The sequence below is a fragment of the Asterias rubens genome, chromosome 14 (genome assembly GCF_902459465.1).
Source record: "Asterias rubens chromosome 14, eAstRub1.3, whole genome shotgun sequence".
In the NCBI taxonomy this organism is placed as follows: domain Eukaryota; kingdom Metazoa; phylum Echinodermata; class Asteroidea; order Forcipulatida; family Asteriidae; genus Asterias; species Asterias rubens.
The window spans coordinates 13,982,507-14,006,688 of NC_047075.1; the positions used below are offsets into that span (position 1 = coordinate 13,982,507).

General features: G+C 36.2%; 1 protein-coding gene and 1 long non-coding RNA gene across 4 annotated transcripts; both read right to left on the reverse strand.

Moving 5' to 3' along the window:
* Positions 1-6,246: 6,246 nt before the first annotated feature.
* LOC117299401 lies at positions 6,247-8,473 on the reverse strand. Of its 2 annotated transcripts, none has more exons than XR_004520068.1 (3): positions 8,396-8,473; positions 6,984-7,678; positions 6,247-6,469 (listed from the first exon to the last, which is right to left on the reverse strand). It is a non-coding gene; the product is annotated as an uncharacterized LOC117299401 (long non-coding RNA). The 2 variants fall into 2 exon arrangements; XR_004520069.1 differs by lacking the exon at positions 8,396-8,473 and adding an exon at positions 8,149-8,262.
* Positions 8,474-19,567: 11,094 nt separating this feature from the next.
* On the reverse strand, positions 19,568-22,978 carry LOC117299455. 2 transcript variants are annotated; one of them, XM_033782992.1, is made up of 3 exons: positions 22,895-22,978; positions 20,609-22,497; positions 19,568-19,611 (listed from the first exon to the last, which is right to left on the reverse strand). In XM_033782992.1, the coding sequence occupies exon 2, from the start codon at positions 22,489-22,491 to the stop codon at positions 20,842-20,844; it is 1,650 nt and encodes a 549-aa protein (XP_033638883.1). In that variant the 5' UTR covers positions 22,492-22,497; positions 22,895-22,978; the 3' UTR covers positions 19,568-19,611; positions 20,609-20,841. The 2 variants fall into 2 exon arrangements, with proteins under 2 accessions (XP_033638883.1, XP_033638882.1); XM_033782991.1 differs by lacking the exon at positions 22,895-22,978 and having other exon boundaries at positions 20,609-22,786.
* Positions 22,979-24,182: the final 1,204 nt, after the last annotated feature.

Below are 24,182 nucleotides of genomic sequence, written 5' to 3' on the forward strand. Positions count from 1 at the left end.
CGTACCCTGAACACTTCATACCGTAACCAAATTGCTCACTTCGTACCGTACCAAATTGCTCACTTCGTACCGTGGGCAGGGTACAAACTGACCATCAGGTGACTGAGTCACTTCGTACCTTCATTCAAAATATGTATTCCTTAATAATAAGTTTATGTTTGTTGAGATACAAAATAAAAATAATCAATTTGAAGGATGCATCTTCCACTCGTATTTGTTAAGTTTTTTTTAATTTTAAAGTCAAATAATCACAAAATCGTCAAAATAGCTCCTTACATACGACCTTAGTAATAGTGCCACAAAATAATAATAACATGGTAATAATGGTTTGATTTGCTTTGCTTTTAAGTTTAGTTAGATTTCATAACAATCTGCTCATAAATTTAGATACCGATTTAGTACAACGATTTACCAAGTGTCTTGATAAAAAAGTACGAAGTGTCTTGTAAGAAAGTACAAAGGGAAAGGGCCCAGGGTACCGAGTAGTGGCATAAGTACGAAGTGTCCTGTTTCGTACTACGTGCTACAACAATACATGTACATGTACAATACATTATTGCAATTACATACGACACGATACAATTACAATAGTCATTACATTAGCCTATTTATTTTTTGTCATTCACGATGATTCGTATCGTAAGCCTACCTATCACCTTAATAATGGAATACCATATAGACAAAAAGCAAGTGCATAATTCAGAATTAAACAATCAAAACAAACAATCTACCCAAACTTCTCACAAACAAGTAAATATCTCAATTATTTCACATAAAATCGTCCCGTACGCCTACCATAACTTCGTAGAAATTTTTCTGGTTCATAAAAGCTAAAGATGATGGACGCTTTCTCATTAGAAACTTGTTGCAAATCTTCCACGGGACCAGACTATTCGGTTGATGCGTGGACGAACAACTTCGATCCCAGTGGTGATCGATCTCGGCCACCATTTTTTCCCAGCATGCCTTGCTCGATCGCTTGCTGCCCACACGTATAAACGAGGTTGGTGGAGGAAATAGTTGTAGCACGGTGAATATTACACACGACGTGGTCCGTGTGTACGAGAGCGGAAGCCCAAGACCATCGCGCTTCGCCAGAGGGCGCACTTTCAATTTCATCAAATTGCAACAAAACATAATAATAATATGCAGCAGCGGGGAGCAATTCTCAGATGACTGCAAATCCGTCAACTTCGATCCGCTTCAATCGTGGCTCAGTGAATGCAGTCCCTGTGGGTTTTTTTTGCAGAATTTTTCTAATTATTCAGTTCAGAAAAAAAAAAATCCATTTTAATAATAATTATGCAAAATTATTTTTGTAATGCTTTTTCTAACTTTCTACGGAGGCAATAAGAATCCTGAGGAGATGTGGACAGGATTGGATGCGATCATGTTGAAACTTGGTAGGTTGTTGGATATTGACAAGTTCTTGTGAAATGTGACATGACGTCATGATGACGTCATCACATTATTTTTTATAATTTTTTTTTATTTTTGCACCTTTAACTTTTTTTTTATTTGTCTGTTTCGGTACTCGCAATTTTTTGCATAGTTCCCAAAAAAGCAATTGCAATGAAACTTTCAGGGATTGAAGGTTATGGTGCAATAATGATCCTAAAGCAAGGATGTCATGATGACGTCATCACTGGTCACGTGACGTCATCTTAAAGGTGTTTTATGTTAAATGTTTGAAAATCTATATCAAATCAGCCAAACGAGACAGTAGGTTTCTGTTTGCGGAATGTAGTAGGGATAAATTAGGTCTTCATTTTGTTTCGTGTGCGTGACCTCACATGACCTCTACTTCCGGTTGAAACGGGCAAAAAACGGAAGTGCCCTGTAACTCAAAAGTGGTAAAAGTTATGAAGTTGCTTTCCAAAGACGTAAGTGTCTAGCAAAGGTGGGCAGTTCAAAAAAAATATTGATGACGTCACAAATTGCAACAGCGCCCTCTAGCGGTAGGTTGAAAACTCGTCAAAATGGACTTTTTGAAGATGTGTGTGGTGAAGTTTTTTGTAATCACTTCAAATTTTACACACACATTAACTGTCAGGCAGCCATCATATGTGTGAAGTTTCAGATCAATGACGTCATCGGGGATCACGTGACGCGGCCTTAAAGGGGCACTTTTTGAAGTTGTATAACTCTCTAAGTAATGACGCCATTTTGTTGAAACTTTGTAGATTTTTAGATATTGGCAGGTTCTCGTGAATTGTGAAATGACGTCATGTTGACGTCATCACAAGATTTTTTATGATTTTTTTCTATTTTTGTACCTTTAACACATAAATTGCTATCCGAACATGGTATAATCCAAATTATTGTTTTAAATAGCCTGGATTGGTCATGACTGCTGCAAAAAAATGAATAATTAATTTCAAATTCAGTTGACAAAATTTAAAATGTCATTAACGAAACAGCTCTGCATTTGTGCACAAATGCAATTATGTCTAGTTTATTAGCTGTTTCGTAGCGAAGCGCAGCGAAACAGCTCTTGTTTTTGTTAAAGTTTTTTTTATTATTGTTTTTTTTTTTATTTGTCTGATTCAGTACTCGCAATTTTTTGCATAGTTCCCAAAGAGCAATTGCAATGAAACTTTCAGGGATTGAAGGTTATGGTGCAATAATGATCCTAAAGCAAGGATGTCATGATGACGTCATCACTGGTCACGTGACGTCATCTTAAAGGTGTTTTATGTTAAATGTTTGAAAATCTATATCAAATCAGCCAAACGAGACCGTAGGTTTCTGTTTGCGGGATGTGGTAGGGATAAATTAGGTCTTCATTTTGTTTTGTGTGCGTGACCTCACATGACCTCTACTTACGGTTGAAACGGGCAAAAAACGGAAGTGCCCTGTAACTCAAAAGTGGTAAAAGTTATGAAGTTGCTTTCCAAGGACGTAAGTGTCTAGCAAGGGTGGGCAGTTCAAAAAAAATATTGATGACGTCACAAATTGCAACAGCGCCCTCTAGCGGCAGGTTGAAAATTCGTCAAAATGGACTTTTTGAAGATGTGTGTGGTGAAGTTTTTTGTAATCACTTCAAATTTTACACACACGTTAACTGTCAGGCAGCCATCATATGTGTGAAGTTTCAGATCAATGACGTCATCGGGGGTCACGTGACGCGGCCTTAAAGGTGCACTTTTTGAACTAATATAACTCCCTAAGTGATTATGCGATCATGTTGAAACTTTGTAAGTTGTTGGATATTGACAAGTTCTTTACAAATGTGAAATGACGTCATGATGACGTCATCAAATGATTTTTTATGATTTTTTTTATTTTTGCACCTTTAATTTATTATTTTTTTTTTTATTTGTCTGTTTCAGTACTCGCAATTTTTTGCATAGTTCCCAAAGAGCAATTGCAATGAAACTTTCAGGGATTGAAGGTTATGGTGCAATAATGATCCTAAAGCAAGGATGTCATGATGACGTCATCAATGGTCACGTGACGTCATCTTAAAGGTGTTTTATGTTAAATGTTTGAAAATCTCTATCAAATCAGCCAAACGAGACCGTAGGTTTCTGTTTGCGGGATGTGGTAGGGATAAATTAGGTCTTCATTTTGTTTTGTGTGCGTGACCTCACATGACCTCTACTTCCGGTTGAAACGGGCAAAAAACGGAAGTGCCCTGTAACTCAAAAGTGGTAAAAGTTATGAAGTTGCTTTCCGAGGACGTAAGTGTCTAGCAAGGGTGGGCAGTTCAAAAAAATTATTGATGACGTCACAAATTGCAACAGCGCCCTCTAGCGGCAGGTTGAAAACTCGTCAAAATGGACTTTTTGAAGATGTGTGTGGTGAAGTTTTTTGTAATCACTTCAAATTTTACACACACATTAACTATCAGGCAGCCATCATATGTGTGAAGTTTCAGATCAATGACGTCATCGGGGGTCACGTGACGCGGCCTTAAAGGTGCGCTTTTTGAACTAATATAACTCCCTAAGTGATTATGCAATCATGTTGAAACTTGGTAAGTTGTTGGATATTGACAAGTTCTTTACAAATGTGAAATGACGTCATGATGACGTCATCACATGAATTTTTATGATTTTTCCATTTTTGCACCTTTAAGTCATAAAATGCTATCCGAACATGGTATAATCCAAATTATTTTTTTAAACAGGCTGGATTGGTCATTATGGTATAATCCAAATTATTTTTTTTAAATAGGCTGGATTGGTCATTATGGTATAATCCAAATTATTTTTTTTAAATAGGCTGGATTGGTCATAACTACTTTGATGCAAAGAGAATATCAAATTAAGCGGAAAAAAATTAAAATTCTTAACGAAACAGCTTTGCATTTTACACAAATGAAGAGAATTTCAAATTAAGAGGAAAAAATTGAAAATTTTATTAACGAAACAGCTCTGCATTTGTGCACAAATGCAATTATGTCTGTTTTAGTACTCGCAATTTTTTGCATAGTTCCCAAAGAGCAATTGCAATGAAACTTTCAGGGATTGAAGGTTATGGTGCAATAATGATCCTATCTTAAAAGGTGTTATGTTAAATGTTTGAAAATCTATATCAAATCAGCCAAACGAGACCGTAGGTTTCTGTTTGCGGGAAGTGGTAGGGATTAATTAGGTCTTCACTTTGTTTCGTGTGCGTGACGTCACATGACCTCTACTTCCGGTTGCAATTATGTCTGTTTCAGTACTCGCAATTTTTTGCATAGTTCCCAATCAGCAATTGCAATGAAACTTTCAGGGATTGAAGGTTATGGTGCAATAAATACGTTCCTCCATTAGTAAAAAGGAGGTTTTTGGATAGACCCATAATATTTTTGGAACTACACATGATTGGGCAAACTGCTTTCAACAAATGTTATGATTTTTTTTTTCCTTTTTTGCACCTGTATCCTTTTTTGCACATGTAAGTCATTGTTAACTGAACTTGGTATAATCATGGTATAATCCAAATTCTTTTCTTTAGATTGTATTGGCGAAACAAAACAATGCACATTGAAACCTTCATAAATAGCGCTTTCGTGGCTGAAATGAACCAACAAAGCCAAAGCACATCGACGCCTTCATTGAATAGCGCCCTCTCGTGGATTGGTGTTTTTTTGTGTAGTGACATTTAAAAAAGGTTCCTCCATTGGCAAAAAGGAGGTTTGTGGATAGACCCATAATATTATTGGAATTACACATGATTAGACATACCTGCTTTCAGCATAGGGGTGTTTGTGTTTTTTCAACGACCACCTTTGTTAGTTATTTTTCTATTGTTTTTATTGTTAACAACAGTATAACTTTTTAGCATAGTGCCTTGCTCTACGCTTTTTAGCCACTGGTATGTTTCTTTTTATTTTTGGCAAGACTGGGTACATAACTTACCCCTACTAAAACTTTATTTAAGCAATTTTGTCGAACAACTTCATAGTGCCATTCTTCTCTCCAACTAAATAATAATGTTCTCATTTGGATAAAATGAACTTAGAAGCTAATCATACTTCTGTTGATATATCAAGTGAAGTGTTTGTTTCAGTTTATAGTTATTAAACCGATATCAAAGTCGAAGCAGTTACCAATGAAGTCTAAAGTAGAGGCAAAAAGTCATTGAAGTCAACAGATTTTGTTTATTCTTTTCTTTTTATTTCGTATAATCTTTTGATTGTTGACAATATTTATATCAAGTGTTTTTTTTTATCTAAACATTCTGAAAAACTAGAGTCATAAAGCTTTGCTAATTTGATGTAAGGTAGGTCAATGCAAGATACATGTACTTTCTCAAAAGAAGGGACTTTATCAAATTCCAAGCAGAAACACCCTTTTTTTAAAAATACATTTCCCAAGTAGTGTACAGCAAAGTCTGTGGCAAGATACTGCACTTACAGCTGTATGTCTTTTCCAAAGGACGAAGAAATAGTTGTGAACCTTTATTCATTTCATGTGAGGTAAATTCATAGCACAAAGCTTTCTCAAAAATGAGGTTTTATCAATTTTTAAGCAGAAAAACATTTTTTTACAGCTGTATGTCTTTTCCAAAGGACGAAGATATAGTTGTGAACCTTTATTCATTTCATGTGAGGTAAATTCATAGCACAAAGCTTTCTCAAAAATGAGGTTTTATCAATTTTTAAGTAGAAAAACTTTTTTTAAAATACATTACTCAAAAAGTGTACAGCAAAGGTTGTGGCAGATCAAAATTAGCACTCACAAATGTCTGTTCTCTTACATTGAATGGGTCAAGATGTATTAATACATAGAACTTTATCATTGTCATGTTATCTGGCGAGTGTATTTTTGTCAAAAATAAAGCCCTCGTTGCAAAAAAATAGCATTTTAGGTAAACTAAAACTCAATATTGTGTATCAGTCACGTTCATGTCAGCAGGGAGTAGGTGATCTTATAAAGTCATGAGGGAACATCAATCAGTCACTAATCCTGTCTGGAATGTTCTTTGCTGACAACTCTGATTGACACAGTCTGAGGGACGACCCCTATTTGATTTCCTAAAAAGAAAAGAAAAAACAAAGATAGAGCACAATTAGTTAGTGAGCTAACAATGTATCAATTGACAAATACAAGTTGAAGCATACACATGTAGATACAAATCTATCAATTGTACACCCTCTTAGTATCTCATAGGATAATTAATTTTTACCATGCATATACACTGACTGCAACAAAGAGAACTGTGTAGAGGTACGCTTACATGTACATGGATTGAGGTTATTTTACGTTGATCTAAATACATTTCATGTACCATCATGTAATGTAAGGGTAAAAAGGGTGCTGCAAATTAGTTGCAATAATTCTTTACTGATGAAATGGCAATGTACTAATTTTATGATGTGACTCGTACAAATGCATTTCACAATGTACATCATTCTTTTCTTGAAAAGAAAACATGTAAAAATAAACACACATTAAATAGTGCTTATTACACATTGCCTTCAGTGTTCAACTGAAATTTGTCTATTTGAGATATATGATAATAACAAATTATTACTGTAGTGGTTTTACCTCTTTGACTGGTTGATAACGGTTCAGTCAATGGAAGTGATGACCTCCTGATGAGCAGCAAAGTTGTCTTCTTGAAAACACTTGTCCATAGACAGTCCACCGCATACATGTAGTTCACCACATACACATGGTAAGCAGATAACTACATGTAGCTATATAAATGGTTGTGCATAGTTTATGGTACATATAGATACAACCGTCATACATCATCAGCTGCAACCAATTGTCACACAGAATGAACACAGTCAGTGCAGATTACAAATAGCTAGTGAGGTAGAGTTGCTCCATCAGCTTGTAGCACCATAGTTGAGTTTGCTGTCAGCTCCATCCAAAGGTGGAATAGATGACAGTAACAATACATGTAATGCAGATGATGAGCAGCAGGTGAGAGCAAACTAAGTCCATCAGTTTATAACACAATAGTTGTTTGTGCTCTCAGCTTCTTCAAATGGAAGACAGTCACACAGATGAATACAGTCAATGCAGATGATAAGTGACAGCCAGGAAGGTGACCAGCTACAATCCCTTGTATAGTCCTAGATCAGTTTTGATGTACATGTGCACCATCAGTTAGAAGCAACATTAACAGCAGACAGTGTTGTGACAGTCAATACAGTTGACAAGCAGTCAGATGTTGTTTAGTTCCATTGCATTTGTTAGCAGTTGATGGTACAGTCAGGTACTTCATGTGTTACCTATATCATCAACAAAAACCAAACAACACACATATATTTTATTACCTGATTCCATAACATACTTAACTTTTGTGTGCAAGAATCAGCCACATTTAGAGAGTGTGGAACTAGCAGCAGGCTTTTTTGTAATTGTGAATTGGGCATAATAACTTGTTTTTGAATACTGACAATCATGTAAAACCTTGTTTTGTAAAAGTTATAAATAGTGCAAGTAACGTAAACCACTGCTCTGTAATTATGTTACAATGCATTATTTGACCAAGCAAAGACATGGTGCTGAAAAGCAAGTTTCTTTAACACATGTCTGTTATTTTAATCAGGTTCTGTTTGAGTGATAACCTGTGACTTTAAAATTATCATTCAAGTAGTCACCTATCAACAACTACCCAGCCATGCTTGGTAGACTGAGGACCAAACACAAATAAACATAAAGGTGTATCAGGTTCTTCTCACTACAAATTGAAACTTACCTGCTATCACCGGCAAGTCTAATGACCTGTGTTAGCCACATCTATTGTATTTTGTGGGAGTCACGATTATGACTTCCACATATATGATGAGCCTGTGGACTTTTTATCCACGAGGCTCACTCACAGGCACTGCACATTACAGTGCTTTTACAATGTATTGGTGTTAGTGTGCAACAGCACCTTTTTGTAGCCTGACAATGTCAGTTAACACAACCAGCAAACAACACAAATCTTTCAGATATCTTACCTGTACAACTGGTTGGTAAGCAGGGAGTTAATCACCTCCATTCACTTGCTGCTATTGTACAAATTCTATGTCACCGCTAAGAAAAAGAAAAAAAGTCACCAACGTGTCATTTGTTGCCTACACATATAATTCCTGATGAATGAACCATCTCACTCTATTATATATACCATAAACATACTACAATTAATGTATTATTTTGCACATACATATGTATGCAACCATGGCCAAAGTTACACCATGTGTACTTTGTACATCACAAAGTTGTTTGTATACTCTGTTAATGTATGTTCACAATTTCAAAGACACTGGCACTACTGGCACATGTACATGTAATTGTGAAAGAGCAGTCTTCTCACTTTGAGTATCTCAACATATTATAACAAACCTGTGAAAATTTGAGCTTAATTGGTCTTTGAAAATAAACCACCCTTGTCCCATGAAGCTGTGCTTTTAGATGCTTGGTAACAAGACCTCAAATTCTAATTCTAAACTCCCAAAATCAAATTCGTGGAAAGTTACTTCTTGATAAAAAAACCTGCGTTACTTTAGAGAGAGTCGTTTCGCACCATGTTGTATACCAACAACACCTCTCCATGGCTTGTTACCAAATAAGGTTTTATGCTAAGAATTGTTTTGAGTAATTACCAATAATGTCCACTGCTTTTAAAATGTTGTCAATATTGTCCATGCTTGGCAATGTGTTCAATACCTTGTTTATCAGTTCACAACTAATATTAACTACTAGCAAAACGGCAAACTAATGTGTATGAAATATAGAATTGGTGTATGTATGTAAACTGAAAAACTAAAAGCTGCCTACAAAATTGTTAAAAACTTATTTACTTTTATTGCATTAGTTTAGTGACAAATTTCACTTCAAGACATACTTGTATGACTGCACTTACACTGTACAGTGTCATAGGAAAATGTTTAATATTGCGATAATGTTCCCATGTTCAATCCAAACATGGTGTCTACAACTATTTTTATTTTATATCCCATGTACACTATCCTTTTCTATGTACTGATAAAATCTCACATGGTAGTATTGGAATCAAATACACATCTTATTGAACTGAATTTAAAAGTGCCCTAATAATATAACCATTTAGTTTCATCTAAAACTTAATTGCAATTGATTCATGATAGCTGTAATATGTTGGAACTACATGCGTTTGAATAGAATCCATGTTTTTGATGTAAACATGATCAATTAGTGTTCCTCTCTCAGTAGTGGCTTCAGTAACACACTGCTTATAACCATGTTCTTGCATCAATTTCTCAACACAACAAGATTGTTTAAAAATGTCTTCATTGAAATCACCCATAATAATACATTTGTTGGATACTCTGTGTACTTCATCAAGCAACAGTTTCAGAACTACAATAAAATCTTTCATTACGTAAGATGGTGGTCGATAGATAACAACAATAGTTACAGAAACTTCTGAAATGATCTGAAATGCAATATATTCAAGATTTGTTATTGGAATATTCAATCTAGAAAACACTCGGTCTTTTCTGGCACAAACAGCAACACCACCATGACTCTGTTCCTTTAACATCTGGGTAAGTGCACTAGAACCGTCATATGAATTACATCTTTGTTGGTGATACCATTGGAAGTCAATCAAATCCAGATTATTACATAGCTCTCTGTCAATCCATGTTTCAGTCAGACAAATGAAGTCAGATGACATCATATCATTATTACATGTGAAGTCCATTTGATGAACTTGTAATCCTTGAATATTATGCATCATAATGGTTGTACTGTCACTATCATCTTCTGCAAGATCATTATTGCTCTTGTCGTTATTTTCTTCAATAAATGAAGCCATCTTACTCAGTGCATCCGTCACTTCTCCATTGCAATAAATATATTTCTCATTGAATCCTTCTATCACAAGTCCATTAAGTGAAGTGACTCTACTCAAAGCAACATATGCTTGTCCTGCAGCAAATATACGATCAAGAGAAATAACTGCTCTGTCTGTACTGAGTCCTTGAACCTTGTGAACTGTACAAGCCCATGCCAACTTGAGAGGAAACTGATGTCGCACATACTGGTTAGTAACACATTCTTCTACCATTTCAACAGGTACAACTTGCACATCTGGATTATTTGTAGACTGACTTTTCAACTTAGACCCAATAGATTTGTTATCAAAATCAATTTCAATACGACTTGGTGACGATTGAGCTGCTAATGTAATTATTTGATGAACAGTCCCCACTGCGCCATTCACTAAGCCGTCACTGGTGTCAATATTTCTCATTAACATTACCCTAGCACCGATACCTAGCCATAATGATTTAGATAATGAGGATTTCTTTCCTTTAATTTCAGCACGCTTCATGTTACCACTTCTTTCATCTTTCTTCAAATCCCTGGCCAAAATACACACACAGTCTACACACTTTGCAAACAGGGTTTTCAAATTATATTCATCAACTTGCTTATTACAAGGGTAAATATGTAAAGCATCACTCCAATCTTCACCAGTTTCACGTGATTGCAACATTGTCATGTCATCCTGCATTAACTTGCACTGTTTCTTTCTTACACGCAACCTGTTCAGTACTTCAGCAAACTTCACATCTTCTCTTTGCCTCATTATCTCAATCAGTTCTACTTTCAGGAAATTATCATTCCACAAATCACATTGAACAGTGCTTTGGTACAGAGATTTTCCTTTAACTGGAGGCAACTGATAGAAATCTCCAACAGCTATTATACTGACATTACCAAATGCACTATAGTCTCTTGTTTGTTTTATCTGACGTAAACGTCCATGAATGTAGCATAACAACTTTTGGTCTACCATTGAAATTTCATCTATAATCAAAATGTATAACTGTTGATATTTAGTCCGAAGCGTACTGATTTTATCTTCACCGAGTGGCTGGTATGGCAATTTAGCATTTACAGGTATTGAGAATGCATTGTGAATAGTGGCACCATTAATATTGAAAGCTGCGACACCAGTAGGAGCTGTAAGCAATACAGATACATCATCAGGATTTTCCATCATTCTAGCAAACAGTCTTGTTGCTTCATAATAAATTGCTTTGATCAAATGACTCTTTCCTGTCCCAGCACCACCAGTGACAAAAACATTAAATGGCTTTATATGTTTCCCAATTGTCTTGTCCAAACACCATTGTCTGATTTTATAGAAAACTTGTTTCTGTTTTACATTCAATGACCTCAACAATGCAACTGCTTCATGCTTGGATATTCTATCTGAATATGACTCGATGTTGCTCAATACTTTTTTATTACTGTCAGATTTCAAATCAGGAATTTCACATTCATCTTCAGAATCATTCACTAGTTCAGGACGTTCCTTTTGGCATTCAAGTCTCTCTTGTTCCGTTTCAGGACAAATCTGAGCCCATGCATCTTCTTGTGGACCAAATTTCTCAAGAAATTCTTTTGCTTCATCCAGTGCCTGAACATTAGACTCGTACAGAAATCGATTCTTTTCAACAATGCACTTGACAGACTGCAGCTCATTATTCAATTGAACAAACCCATTCATGTAAAAGTCTTCATACAAATCATACTTTGGCGGCTTCAGTTGTGCATCAACACGATATGGAAGAAATAATTGAAGGATACTCTGATAGTATTTCTCTGGACACTTGACAACTGAAAATCTAGGGTATCTAATGACAGCTGGATCAGTTCGACTTCTTTTCTGAATATAACCTAAATCATTCTTTAATGTATGAACTGGCGATCGTTTCCTTTTACTTTCTCCTTTGGTATTGTTGCTGCCTGCATATATTACTCTATATTCTGAACAGAATTTTCCCAAGCACATTGACTCAAATTCTTAAGTATCTGGCCTTGCAAGGTACCGATCAATTCTACTCGTCATCCATATATCATCATCCCCATCACATTTACTTTTAATCATACTTATCGGTAAACTCATTCTGACAGGATTCTCACCAACAGGTATAAACTGTACTTCTCTAGATCCTTCTTTTAATCTCAAACCACAGACCCGATACACTGCTTCTTGTGCCGATACCTCACGATTATGCAGATACACAGAACCAAGTTTCTTCATACTCTGTTTTGCATCTAAATTACCTTTCTGTGCCTCACTCTGAGCATGTGACAACAAGACACCCATTTCACGTTCAGCTTTAGCCATATACGATACTATGTACGCCACACAAGCATACACATCACATATAAACTGAATATCCATGTTTGCATTCCAACATCTTATCAAATGAGGATTGTACAAATTGACCCAAACATCCTGTGGTTTTCTCTTCATTACAATAGTGGTCTTCTTGCTTAACACACTGTTGGCTTTCTCAAATTCCTGTTGTGTAATACCAATATGCTCAAACAATTCAGTAGTTGTCATGTGTTGGTTTTCTTCATCTTTTATTGCAACCCAGAGTAACTTAAATAATTTTTTGGCATCATCACTTTCTTTATCATCATTTTCATCATTCTCTGTTTCATCATCTGTTGGCTGTGGTTGTGCAATAAATGTCTGTTTAGATGGTGGTCTAGGGAAATTAAACCTGCACTCAGTACCTTTTTTCTTACATGATTTTGAATGCTTGCGACTATGAAGCTGTACTCGACTAATAATCTCAAAAAGTTCATTATCATCTTCCTCAGATGGCAACTCACAACTGACATATCTATCAATAAATGAAACAACATCCTTGTCCTGATCATGTCCTAATCTTGGTGCATTATCAATCCAAAATAAACAATGTGTATGAGGAGATCCTCTCTGTTGAAATTCAACTCTGTAAAAATAATCCTTCACTTTTCCAATAGGTTTAGCCTTCGACATAATGACATCTTTTAAAAAGGTACGAAATCGCTTGTCAAACATTCTAGCTGCAGTAACAGGATTACTTCTCAATACATTGCATTTCTCATTCCAGTCTAAATCATTTACCTCTCTTAAGTCACCTTGCTGTCTCAGTATTGTGTTGATAACTTCAGGCCATCTCATATCTGCTGCTGAGAATGAGCAAAACCAAGTAGGAATTCCTAACTGTCTAATCATAGCTAAAACATCTTTTTGTGTTGCTTGCCAATATGGAGGTGTTCCTCCGACTGGTTTAAGAAACTTGTATCCACTATCAGATTTTAGAATATCCCTCAATTGTTCCTTGTCATTTATCATTCTTGCTTCTACTCTCTCATCATTGTACATTCTGTCAGAGTTTTTACGCAATGCAATAGAAACACATGACATCACTTTTTGAATTTCCAACAAATATTGTGCATAGAAAATGTACTGAGTGTTTTTTGCAAACCTATTATCAGCATTCATCAGTCTGTTATGCAGATATCTACACAGAGTTAGCTTCACATCACGTTTATCACTAAATATGGGAGTTCCTTGAGAAAATAATGTTGGAAAGCATTTGGCTTCATTGCCCTCTTCCATTAAAACTCTGACTGGATTATTTCCTTCACATGGTGCAACACAAAGAATATCATCAAAATAATGATCCAGGATTTCCTGACCTATATCTGCTGGCTGTAAACATGTATCAAGTGGAATTCCACGCAAGCGATCCTCATCAGTTTCATTATCACTGTCATTTTTATCAACTACTCCTTCATCACTATCTGCACTTACTGCATCATCCTCTAATAATGGATCTTCCCAATCAGTGTTAATTTCAATATCTCGATACCACACATTGTTATGTTTTAGGTAATGCAATGCATTCTCCACATTTTTCTTATTGACAAACTCATACTGATAATGTCCACGGTAAGTCAGCTTCCTCTTCAATTTGACTCTAATCATCTGATCATCATTTACACTTCTTGGTAATGACTTTACAGTTTCTGTTACATTGGATGGCACGCAAACAACTGGGCCTCTGCAACCATGTTGCCCTCCTTTAGGTAATGCTATCATTCTGATGAATGGAATATTTATTGCAATCAAATGTCTTTCTAAACCATTTAAACAATCTTACTGCTGTGGAATATCTGTGAGTGTTAAATTATTAACATATGCCTCTGCTGGAAAGTCATTGTTGAGTAGTTTCCTATGACATGTGAAGCATATCCACAAGCATGATCTGCTAGACTTTATCACAGGACAACTTGGCGGACAATTTTGACAAGTATGGACATAATTTGCAGATAAAAAACTACAGTCTCTGTATTTAGCTTGTTTACATTTCAGAACCTGTTTCCGAAAGAGAAGTTTCAAACAAACTGCGCAAACATATTCAGGTCCTTGTGAAATTTCTTTCCTGAACATCTTTGTCACATGACTAATACTGACTGTCTTTTCCTTTCTATTCAAGGCACGCTTGCGATTGTTATTTATCATATTTTCCTTGTAAGCTTTATTTGTGTGATATTTTTGCTTTCCATACTGGATTAAATGTTTCTTGTAAGAACAATTTAAGTGATACTTTTTTTTAATACTCTGAATAAGTGCACTTTTGTATAGTTTATTCTGATATTTAGCTTTATTGTATTTGAGTAGACTTTCCCTGAATCTAGCATTGTTACTATATTTAGATTTACCCTTATCAATTAAACTCTCTCTATATGTAGCATTGTTGCAATACTTAAATTTGCTCTTATCAATTAAACTCTCTCTATAACTAACATTGTTGCAATATTTAGATTTGCCTTTATTAATTAAATTCTCTCTATATGTAGCGTTTTTGCAATATTTAGATTTGCCTTTATTAATTAAATTCTCTCTATATGTAGCGTTTTTGCAATATTTAGATTTACCCTTATTAATTAAACTCTCTCTATATGTAGCATTGTTACTATATTTAGATTTGCCCTTATAAATTAAACTCTCTCTATATGTAGCGTTGTTGCAATATTTAGATTTGCCCTTATAAATTAAACTCTCTCTATATGTAGCGTTGTTGCAATATTTAGATTTGCCCTTATTAATTAAACTCTCTCTATAACTAACATTGTTACTATATTTAGATTTGCCCTTATAAATTAAACTCTCTCTATAACTAACATTGTTGCAATATTTAGATTTGCCCTTCGTTATTAAGTTTTCTCTATATCTAGCATTGTTTGCATATTTTGATTTTCCATCACTTATCAGCATTTCTCTAAATTGAGCATTTTCATCGTACTTCTTGTTACTATTGATCTTCACACTGTCTCTGTATGCAGGATTGTCTTGGTACATCTTTTTCTTACTTGCAGCTATTTCATCCTTGCATTTCTGATATATTGCTTTTACAGAACTGAGTCTTCCAGATTTAACACATGAACTCTCCTGGTAATTGTATTTCACCTTTTGTTTTATAATTTCAGCATTTTTATTGTAATAATTCTTATTGTACTTTGCTTTTTTTTGCTTATATTCATCATTACTGTGTTTCATTTTGTATTTTTCTCTAGCTTTTTCCTTCGCCAATTTTTGCTTTAACTTCAAATTTACACGCTTCTTCCCTTTCGGTTTCACAGTTTTTGCTGTCATTTTTTTCACAACAGTTTTTGCTGTCACTTTGTTAACTACAGTTTTTGGTGTTACTTTGTTTACAACAGTATCCTGACTATCATTATGTTGAAATCCCATGTCTAAATCACACTGCACTGACTGCTTTGAAGATGTTTTTGGTTTTCCTATCACATCAGATAATTGCAGAGTTATCTCAGCAACTGACAAAACAACATCATAATGAACTCTTCCTCTATGATACAAGTCAATTGCCATGCCTACACTTGGACGGTTGTTGTCAAAATAATTTGCTGAAAATCTATACCAATTATTCACGTCATCAAATGTACATATATGTCAACTTGCAACATATCAACCATTGCCAATATTTCAAGCTCTGTTGCCCATGATCCACCATCATACATCCTTTGTGTCATTACATAGTCTTCCAGGCTAACAAATCCATCTCTCAAAACACATTGAAATTTACCTTGGTTAGTCAACAAGTGATCAACAGTAGCAACCCTCAACTTCATATGACTGTTTTCAGATCCCGATAGAGCATAAGAAATCGCTCGGAAAAAACAATTCCCATCACCTCTAATCTTCTCCACATGATTAGGCTTCCCAATTACTGCACATTCTTCAGAGACAAAAAAAGACTTCAAATGTGATTTTTCAATTTCAAACTTATCACACAAACTTTGTCGAACCTCAAATGTCAGTGGAGAAAATGTCATTACATTTGGTCGAGATTGGCCAATAATTTCAATATCAAGACTTTCAGAACCCATGCCAGTATCTGCATGTAGCACATCACCTTGTATATAATGACTGTTCAAATTGTTATAATTCACACTACCATTATCAGAATCGTTACTCCCATCGTCTACACTATTTCAATATCCACAAGTAGAAGAGCTTTGTGATTGGTCATCATCCTCAAGAGTCAAATCCACTACATCATCTTGCAACATATCTGTACTACGGTCCTTACAATCATCAACTACACTATCAGTACAAGTTAGGTTGGCTTGCATATGTTCCTGTTTACCTTTAAGAGCATTGTCACTTATGCAAAGATTAACACCAGTTATTTCAAACTGTTCAGTTACAGATAGATTCATTGATTGAGCTAAATTGAGACAATACCTGTAAACACCTTAATAATAATAATAATAATAAGACTTGTAATGCGCACATATCCACCCTGCTGGGTGTTCAAGGCGCAGTAAAACCAAAACAAAAACAAAAACAAAACACAAAGAAAAACAGACACAACAAAATTAGTCATTGAAAACCTGTGACATAAGATAAGTTTTGAGAAGAGACTTGAATTTTGCGGTACAAACACAAGATCGAAGATTAAGTGGTAGAGAGTTCCAGATGCGTGGCGCGGCTGAAGAAAAAGACCTGTCACCCCATGAGTGTCGAGACTTGGGTTCAATGAGGAGAAGCATGGAACTTGATCGAAGATTCCTTGATGGAGTGTAAACTTGAAGCAGTTCAGAAATATAGTGGGGAGCCTTGCCATTTAGAGCTTTGTGGACAATGAGCATCAGCTTGAAGATGATTCGTTGAGAGATAGGGAGCCAGTGTAGTTGTTTCAGAATGGGGGTGATAGAACAGGATTTTCTAGACAGTGTCACAATGCGGGCAGCAGTATTTTGGAGCCGTTGAAGTCGGGAAATCTGGTTGTTAGGTAGACTGTATAGAAGAGCATTGCCGTTGTCAAGACGAGAAGTAACAAATGCGTGAATGACCTTTTCAGTGGCACTTTTATCCAAGTACTTGCGAATCTTACCTATATTCCTGATGTGATATGATGATAAACGAACAATATTGTTGATGTGTGGCTGAAGTGTCATCGATGAATCAAAAATAACCCCCAAGTTCCGAGCTTTTAGCGAGGGAGCTATCCGAGCATCACCGATGGAGATGTATGGCACTGAAACCTTAGTTAACTGTTGACGTGACCCAAATAAAAGGAACTCTGTCTTATCATCATTTAACTTCAGGAAGTTTTGTTGTGTCCAACGTCGAATCTCTTGGATGCATTTCTCAAGTCTTGCAATAGATGCATTGGCGTTTTCTTGAGAAGATTTAAACGTGATGTATAGCTGAGTGTCGTCTGCGTACACATGGTAATTCAGGTAAAATTTGAGGATGATGTCACGAATCGGTAAAGTGTACAGCGTAAACCACTGCGGGCCGAGTACCGACCCCTGTGGCACAGAGTAGTTCAAAACAACAGGGTCGGATATCGCAGTGCCAATACATACATGCTGAGTTCTATTGTGGAGATACGATTTGCACCATGCTAGGGCTGTGTCCTCTATGCCAAGGTGATTCTGGAGCCGAGAGAGAAGGATGTTATGATCAACAGTGTCAAAAGCAGCACTCAGGTCTAGCAGGACTAGTGCTGTAAGGTTACCATTGTCCATAGAAGAGAGAATATCGTTGCTCACACGGACTAGTGCAGCCTCGGTCCCATGGAAAGGCTTGTATGCTGACTGGAACACGTCGGACAGGTTGAAAGTATGAATGTGATCAGAAATACGTGATGACACTACTCGTTCGATGACTTTTCCCAAGATATTTTAAGTTTGCAACCGGTCTGTAGTTTTTAAATATCTCCTTGTCCAGGTTTGGTTTCTTGATGAGCGGCCTGATGTAGGAAACTTTGAGGCTATCGGGGAAACAACCGGAACTGAGAGATTCGTTTACAAGCTTAGTGATGTAGGGTACAAATATATCAATGTTTTGCTTTATCATGGATGTTGATACTGGATCCAGCTCACAGGATTTTGAAGGAGATTTCATAATAACCCTTTGAATCTCAGCAACAGTGGCAGGCTCAAACACAGATAGTCTACACTCTGGTTGAAGATGTGGCAATGTCTGCGGCACGTTGTAAGGGACTGATGAAAATGATGAGCGGATGTCTGAAATCTTGGTGACAAAGAATTTCTGGAACTCGTTTGCTAAGTCCTGGTTATTGTAGGTGGATGGAAGGACAGGGGTTTTGGGTTTGAGCAACAACTTACCAATTATCTTGAAGAGCTTCTTTTGATCTCCTGAGGATTCTTGTACTTGAGATGCATAATGGATGATCTTTGCCTGGTTGATCAAATTCCTAACTACTTTACATTGGTTGCGATATTCTTGTCGTTGTGTTGCCAATTTGCCATTTTTCCGCCACTTCCGCTCCAGTTGACGACAGATCTTTCTCGCTGTACGAATATCATCATTGAACCAGGAGACTTCAGTTCGGACCTTGACTGATCTCGTTTTCCAAGGTGCGTATTTATCCAAGATGTCACTGACGGTACTCTCATATTGGCTGACATAGGAATCCAAGCAGTCATGATCAACTTCTAGATTTGCTAAATGAGTGCCTATGTCGTGGAACACTTCGGGAGAATTCACATGTTTCCATTGTCGGCTCTTTATAGTGACGGTTGGGACTTTGGGCTTGCACAGACTCAAGTTACACATGACTGCATAATGGTCAGATAATCCAGGTAGAATAATAAAGTTTGAGGCAATTGGTGGGGAGATTTCACGAGTTATGACAAGATCCAAGCAATGACCGAGACGATGAGTTGGCTCCTTGATATGCTGGGTAAGACCAAAAGCTTGAAGTAGATGCTTAAACTGGTTTGCATTGGTGTTGTGGACGTCATCAACATGAATGTTAAAGTCGCCGGTGATAATGAAACTGCTAGCATCATAATGCTTGTCCCATCTTCAACTTGACTGCCATGGACATTTCTAGAGTGAGAATCAAACACATGATAAATACCATCTTCAGCAATCACTGCAAAGGTGCTTCCATGAAAACATATAAAACATGCTTGGTATATCTGAATAGTTTGTTCTACAGCATTTCTAAGTGAAATCATGCCATACTCTCCTAAACTTGGATCATTTTCATTAAGCGTTCCAGTCACAGGTTCCCCATAGTTCATACTGAAGTTTTTTTTCATACACGTTTAATTCGGTTGGTAATTCACTAACAAGCAGATACTCATTACTCATGGTTGAACTTCTCTGTAAAAATCCGTACAACTCATTACCAGTGTTCAGCACATTGTCCATTTCATCCATTTGCCAATATTTCGAACACTTTGTTCGACTCTTCATAATAGCACTAAGGCTCATTGCCACACACTGCTTACCACTATTCCTTCCAAATCTAACATCACCTTGATGACAACTGCCTTGCACAACCAATGTTTGATCATTAACTTTATGGCTACTATCCACAGTTGTACATTTCATTTTGGCAGGTTTCAACTGGTCATCACATGCATCTTTGAATGACATTTTGTTGCTCTCATTGTTTGTATTTGAATCAGCCTTTCTCTTCAACGTGTGTGTAAGAAATACTGTTTTATTTTTGTATCCTTCTCTACGATTCATGGTTTCCTTCTGCTTTACAGATTCCTTCATCCCAACTTTAATAACATCTAAGTCACATTCAGGTAGTTCTTTTTCATATGTAGTTTTACAAGCATTTCTGCTACTACTCTGTGTCTTTGCTTTTGCAGTCTCATTAATAAACATCGAGGATCTAGAACTTTGAGATCTTGTAACCCTTTTGGGCAACACTTCAGACTGTGTTCGGTCATGGGTATCGTCTTTATTATTCAATTTTCCACTTACACTTGGCTTATAGGGGGAAGTTGGATTTGTTTTTTTCTTTCTTAAGTTATAACCACCAGATTGTTTTCTCAATGACTGCTTTCTACCATTTAGTTCAACATACCTGTGTTCCACTATCGATGAGCTTTGTATTCTTGTGTCCTTTGCATCCATTTGATCTATAAACCCGTCAGAATAACACTGGTCCATTCCACTGCATGCCAAGTCAAAAACATTCTCATCTGTAGGTATACCAAAATTATGACATAAAGTGTCACTGTAATTTCCATGTCCACATTTACGGCAAACCCAAGTGAATGTCTTACAAATCAAATGTTTCTCCATATCAAATAAACCTTAACAACTAGTGTGAAACCACACACAACATTTATCACATTGCATCTTCCTTGTGCCACATTTATCAATTCTATCACAAAGCCAACAGATAGATAAATTGCCATGGTCTACAACTTTGACATCCTGAACTTCTTGTTTTTTAGATTCACAAGTCTTTCTCTTCTTACCAGCTTTTGACCGAATCTTGCCTTTCATTACATTTGTCACTTTTTTGGTTCTCTTGTCTTGATCTGCATGAATTATTTTGTTGATAGTTCTGCTTGTATGACCAAATATGGTTTTCCTCAACTGTTCATGTGTATGTCTATCCTCCTTTTTTATACGAACTTCTACAGATTTACCATTTTTGCGATAATTATACATCATGCGTTTTTTGGACTTTTTGGTCACTCTTGTGTGGCTCGGCACTGTGTATCCAATTGTTGGTATCTTTCTATTCTTTCTCAGACGTTTATGGCTCTTCTTACATGAACATATTTCAACTACTTTCCTTTTCAATGAACGGGGACACCTCTGCTTCACTGGTACTACAAACAAGACACTCGTCTTACTCATACTTTTTGTATACACATGATGGTTACCAACCTTCTCATAAATGCAATGACCTCCACGTCTCTTCATTTGGTACTCATTTGTACTACTTCGTCTCTTATGTTTCTCAGGGCTAGATTTGTGAATCTCACATGGACTGTTCGTTTTCTGCTTGTTATCACTTCTTTTATGGCTTTTACACTTTTTGCAACATTTCTTTGGCCCTTTTAGCTGAAAATTGTCCTTATTCTTCTCAAGCATCTCATCGTTTTCAATCTTATCATGATTGCTACTTTCCATCTTACCGTTCTCATGGCTTGCATTCACAGTCTTGTCATTATAGCTGTGACTCTTAGGCTTCTCATAACTTTTAATTTTACCGTTCTCATGTCTGCGACTCTCAAGCTTCTCAAGGCTATGACTGTCATCATTCTCATGGCTGGGATTCTCAGGCTTCTCAATGCTTTCAATGCTGTGATTTTCAGACTTGTCATGGCTTTGACTCTCACCTTTCTCATTGCTGTGACTTTCAGACTTGTCATGGCAGTGACCTTCATACTCACAACGACTGTGACTCTCACCTTTATGGCTGTGACTTTCAGTCTTCTCATGGCAGTGACCTTCATACTCATAATGGCTAAGACTCTCACCATGGATGTGACTTCCAGACTTCTCATCGCTGTTACTTCCAAGCTTCTCATGGTGGACATTTTCCAGCTTCACATCACTTTGTTTCACCTTCTTATTGCCAAATATGTTGTGCTTCTTATTGCCAAGTAATTTATGCTTCTTATTACCAAGTAATTTATGCTTCTCATTTCCAAGTAATTTATGCTTCTTATTGCCAAGTAATTTATGCTTCTTATGCTCTTCATACATATCATTGCTGTCCCTGATAGCTTGCACATCTGCAAGTTTCTCAGGGACGTCCTCAAGCATAGACACTTGAGTCATGTCAGAGTGAAAGACAGCAGAATTCACAGAAGAAACAGTAAAGTCAGAAAAAAACACACATCTGTCGGAGGAAACCACAGCTCGTCTATCCCGCTTTCTCTCCCCAGTCAGTGTCAGGAACCGCATAGCACCCTTCTCCCTCTTAGCGACTTGATACTTCGGCATTTTGTCCTGAAAACAAAATATAACAAATAACATAAGGTACTGATTATTTGTCCATGACCACACTTTTATTTGCTAATTCTATTTGTGCCATAAAACACTCAATAAGTTCAGCAAATTGATGATCAGTATTCAGTATGTTTCATGCAGTTTGTGTACTGTCATGACTTTCACTACATCACACAAATTAAATATTCAAAATCACACACACACTGTTCAACATTAAGGTTGAACAAAACTATGTACCTTTCAATTATCTAACCCAGTTGGAATATTAGCCACAGCATGTAAAACTTTTATGTTCAGCAATCAATATATTAGCCACATAACCCAGCCTACATTATAATATTCATTGGTCACACCATACACATTTTTAATTTCTCCAATTGTTTACAGCAAGTATTACCAGTAATACATTCCATATACAGAACCAATTGTATAATTGTTAACTGTATTGTTGGCAAGTCTCATGACTTGTATTGTAGCGTTGTCCAACGGTTATCATTGAATCCTTCAAATAAGTAGGAAAAAGACCACCTGGTTAAGCACGCTTTCAATGTAGTGTGTTGAACTTTCACTACAGCCCAAATATACTTATTGACATGTAATGACATCAATATGCTTGACCAAAGTATTTCCCACTCAAAATGGCATTGCCAACACAATTCTATTTCTGTTCTATTTCTTATTTTAAAGGGTTCATTTCATAACCCTAACTTTTATTCACTTTGCTAATTAAATATCAAATAAGACTATCTGAGCAAAGTGTATGCAACAAAACTGCGCACTAATGACATCAAAACACCCGGGTGTCAGACATACTTTACACAACACCTTTGTGCACATGCAATCATCACATCACCTGCCTGACCATATTATGGAATGCATGCATGTAATCATACTACACAAACATACAACATGTGCGTGTAGGTCGTTGAAATAACATGTTGTTTGAAATTCGCATTATTCGCATACCTTGTTTCTATATTTGGCCTTAGTCAAAGTGCTTTTCCATGACATAACTGTCCCCTTTACAAATTCTAGCCGGTTTCACACACCCTTTTGATACCAATATCATCCAGCATTAACCTTACAATGCCCTACACTTAGGCTACAACAACCAATACTATTACTAATGACTAATCCAGAAATTCAAAAATAGAATTGACATAATGATTCTCCAACCATGCAAGCAACATCAAGATTAGACTATTAGATTGAGTCCTGAGATTGTATTATGCATGCAATCTTTCATTTATGATCATATTTACACGCATACTGTAAACATTTAGGCCTACAGAGCCCACTTGCTGTGTACAATGTAGTACTAGTACTACTACCTGACTACTACTAGTACTATTACTATTAAGTACTAGTAACTAAGAGTAAGTGTAATTTTTGTAATTTATAATTATAATTATAACGTTGTGATGATGCATACCTCCACATTATACCTATGTTTACTAACATAAAAAAAACTACTTTACACTAACTAACGTATAGTAGTGTTAACACTGCCATGCATATGAACTGATCTTAAACACAAGTTTAAAACTGATTGAAAGTTCAAACTTTTCCGTACAAGTAACAACATTTTGTCTATTTCATCTTTCTTTCACACAAACAATACTTATGCACAGCGATTTCAAAGAAATGATATGCAATTTTCCTAAAGATATAACACAATCAACGAA

Excerpts from the sequence above, each read along its gene's own strand:
- LOC117299455 (XM_033782991.1), bottom strand. The coding sequence starts at position 22,524 with ATGTTATTTGTTATATTTTGTTTTCAGGACAAAATGCCGAAGTATCAA.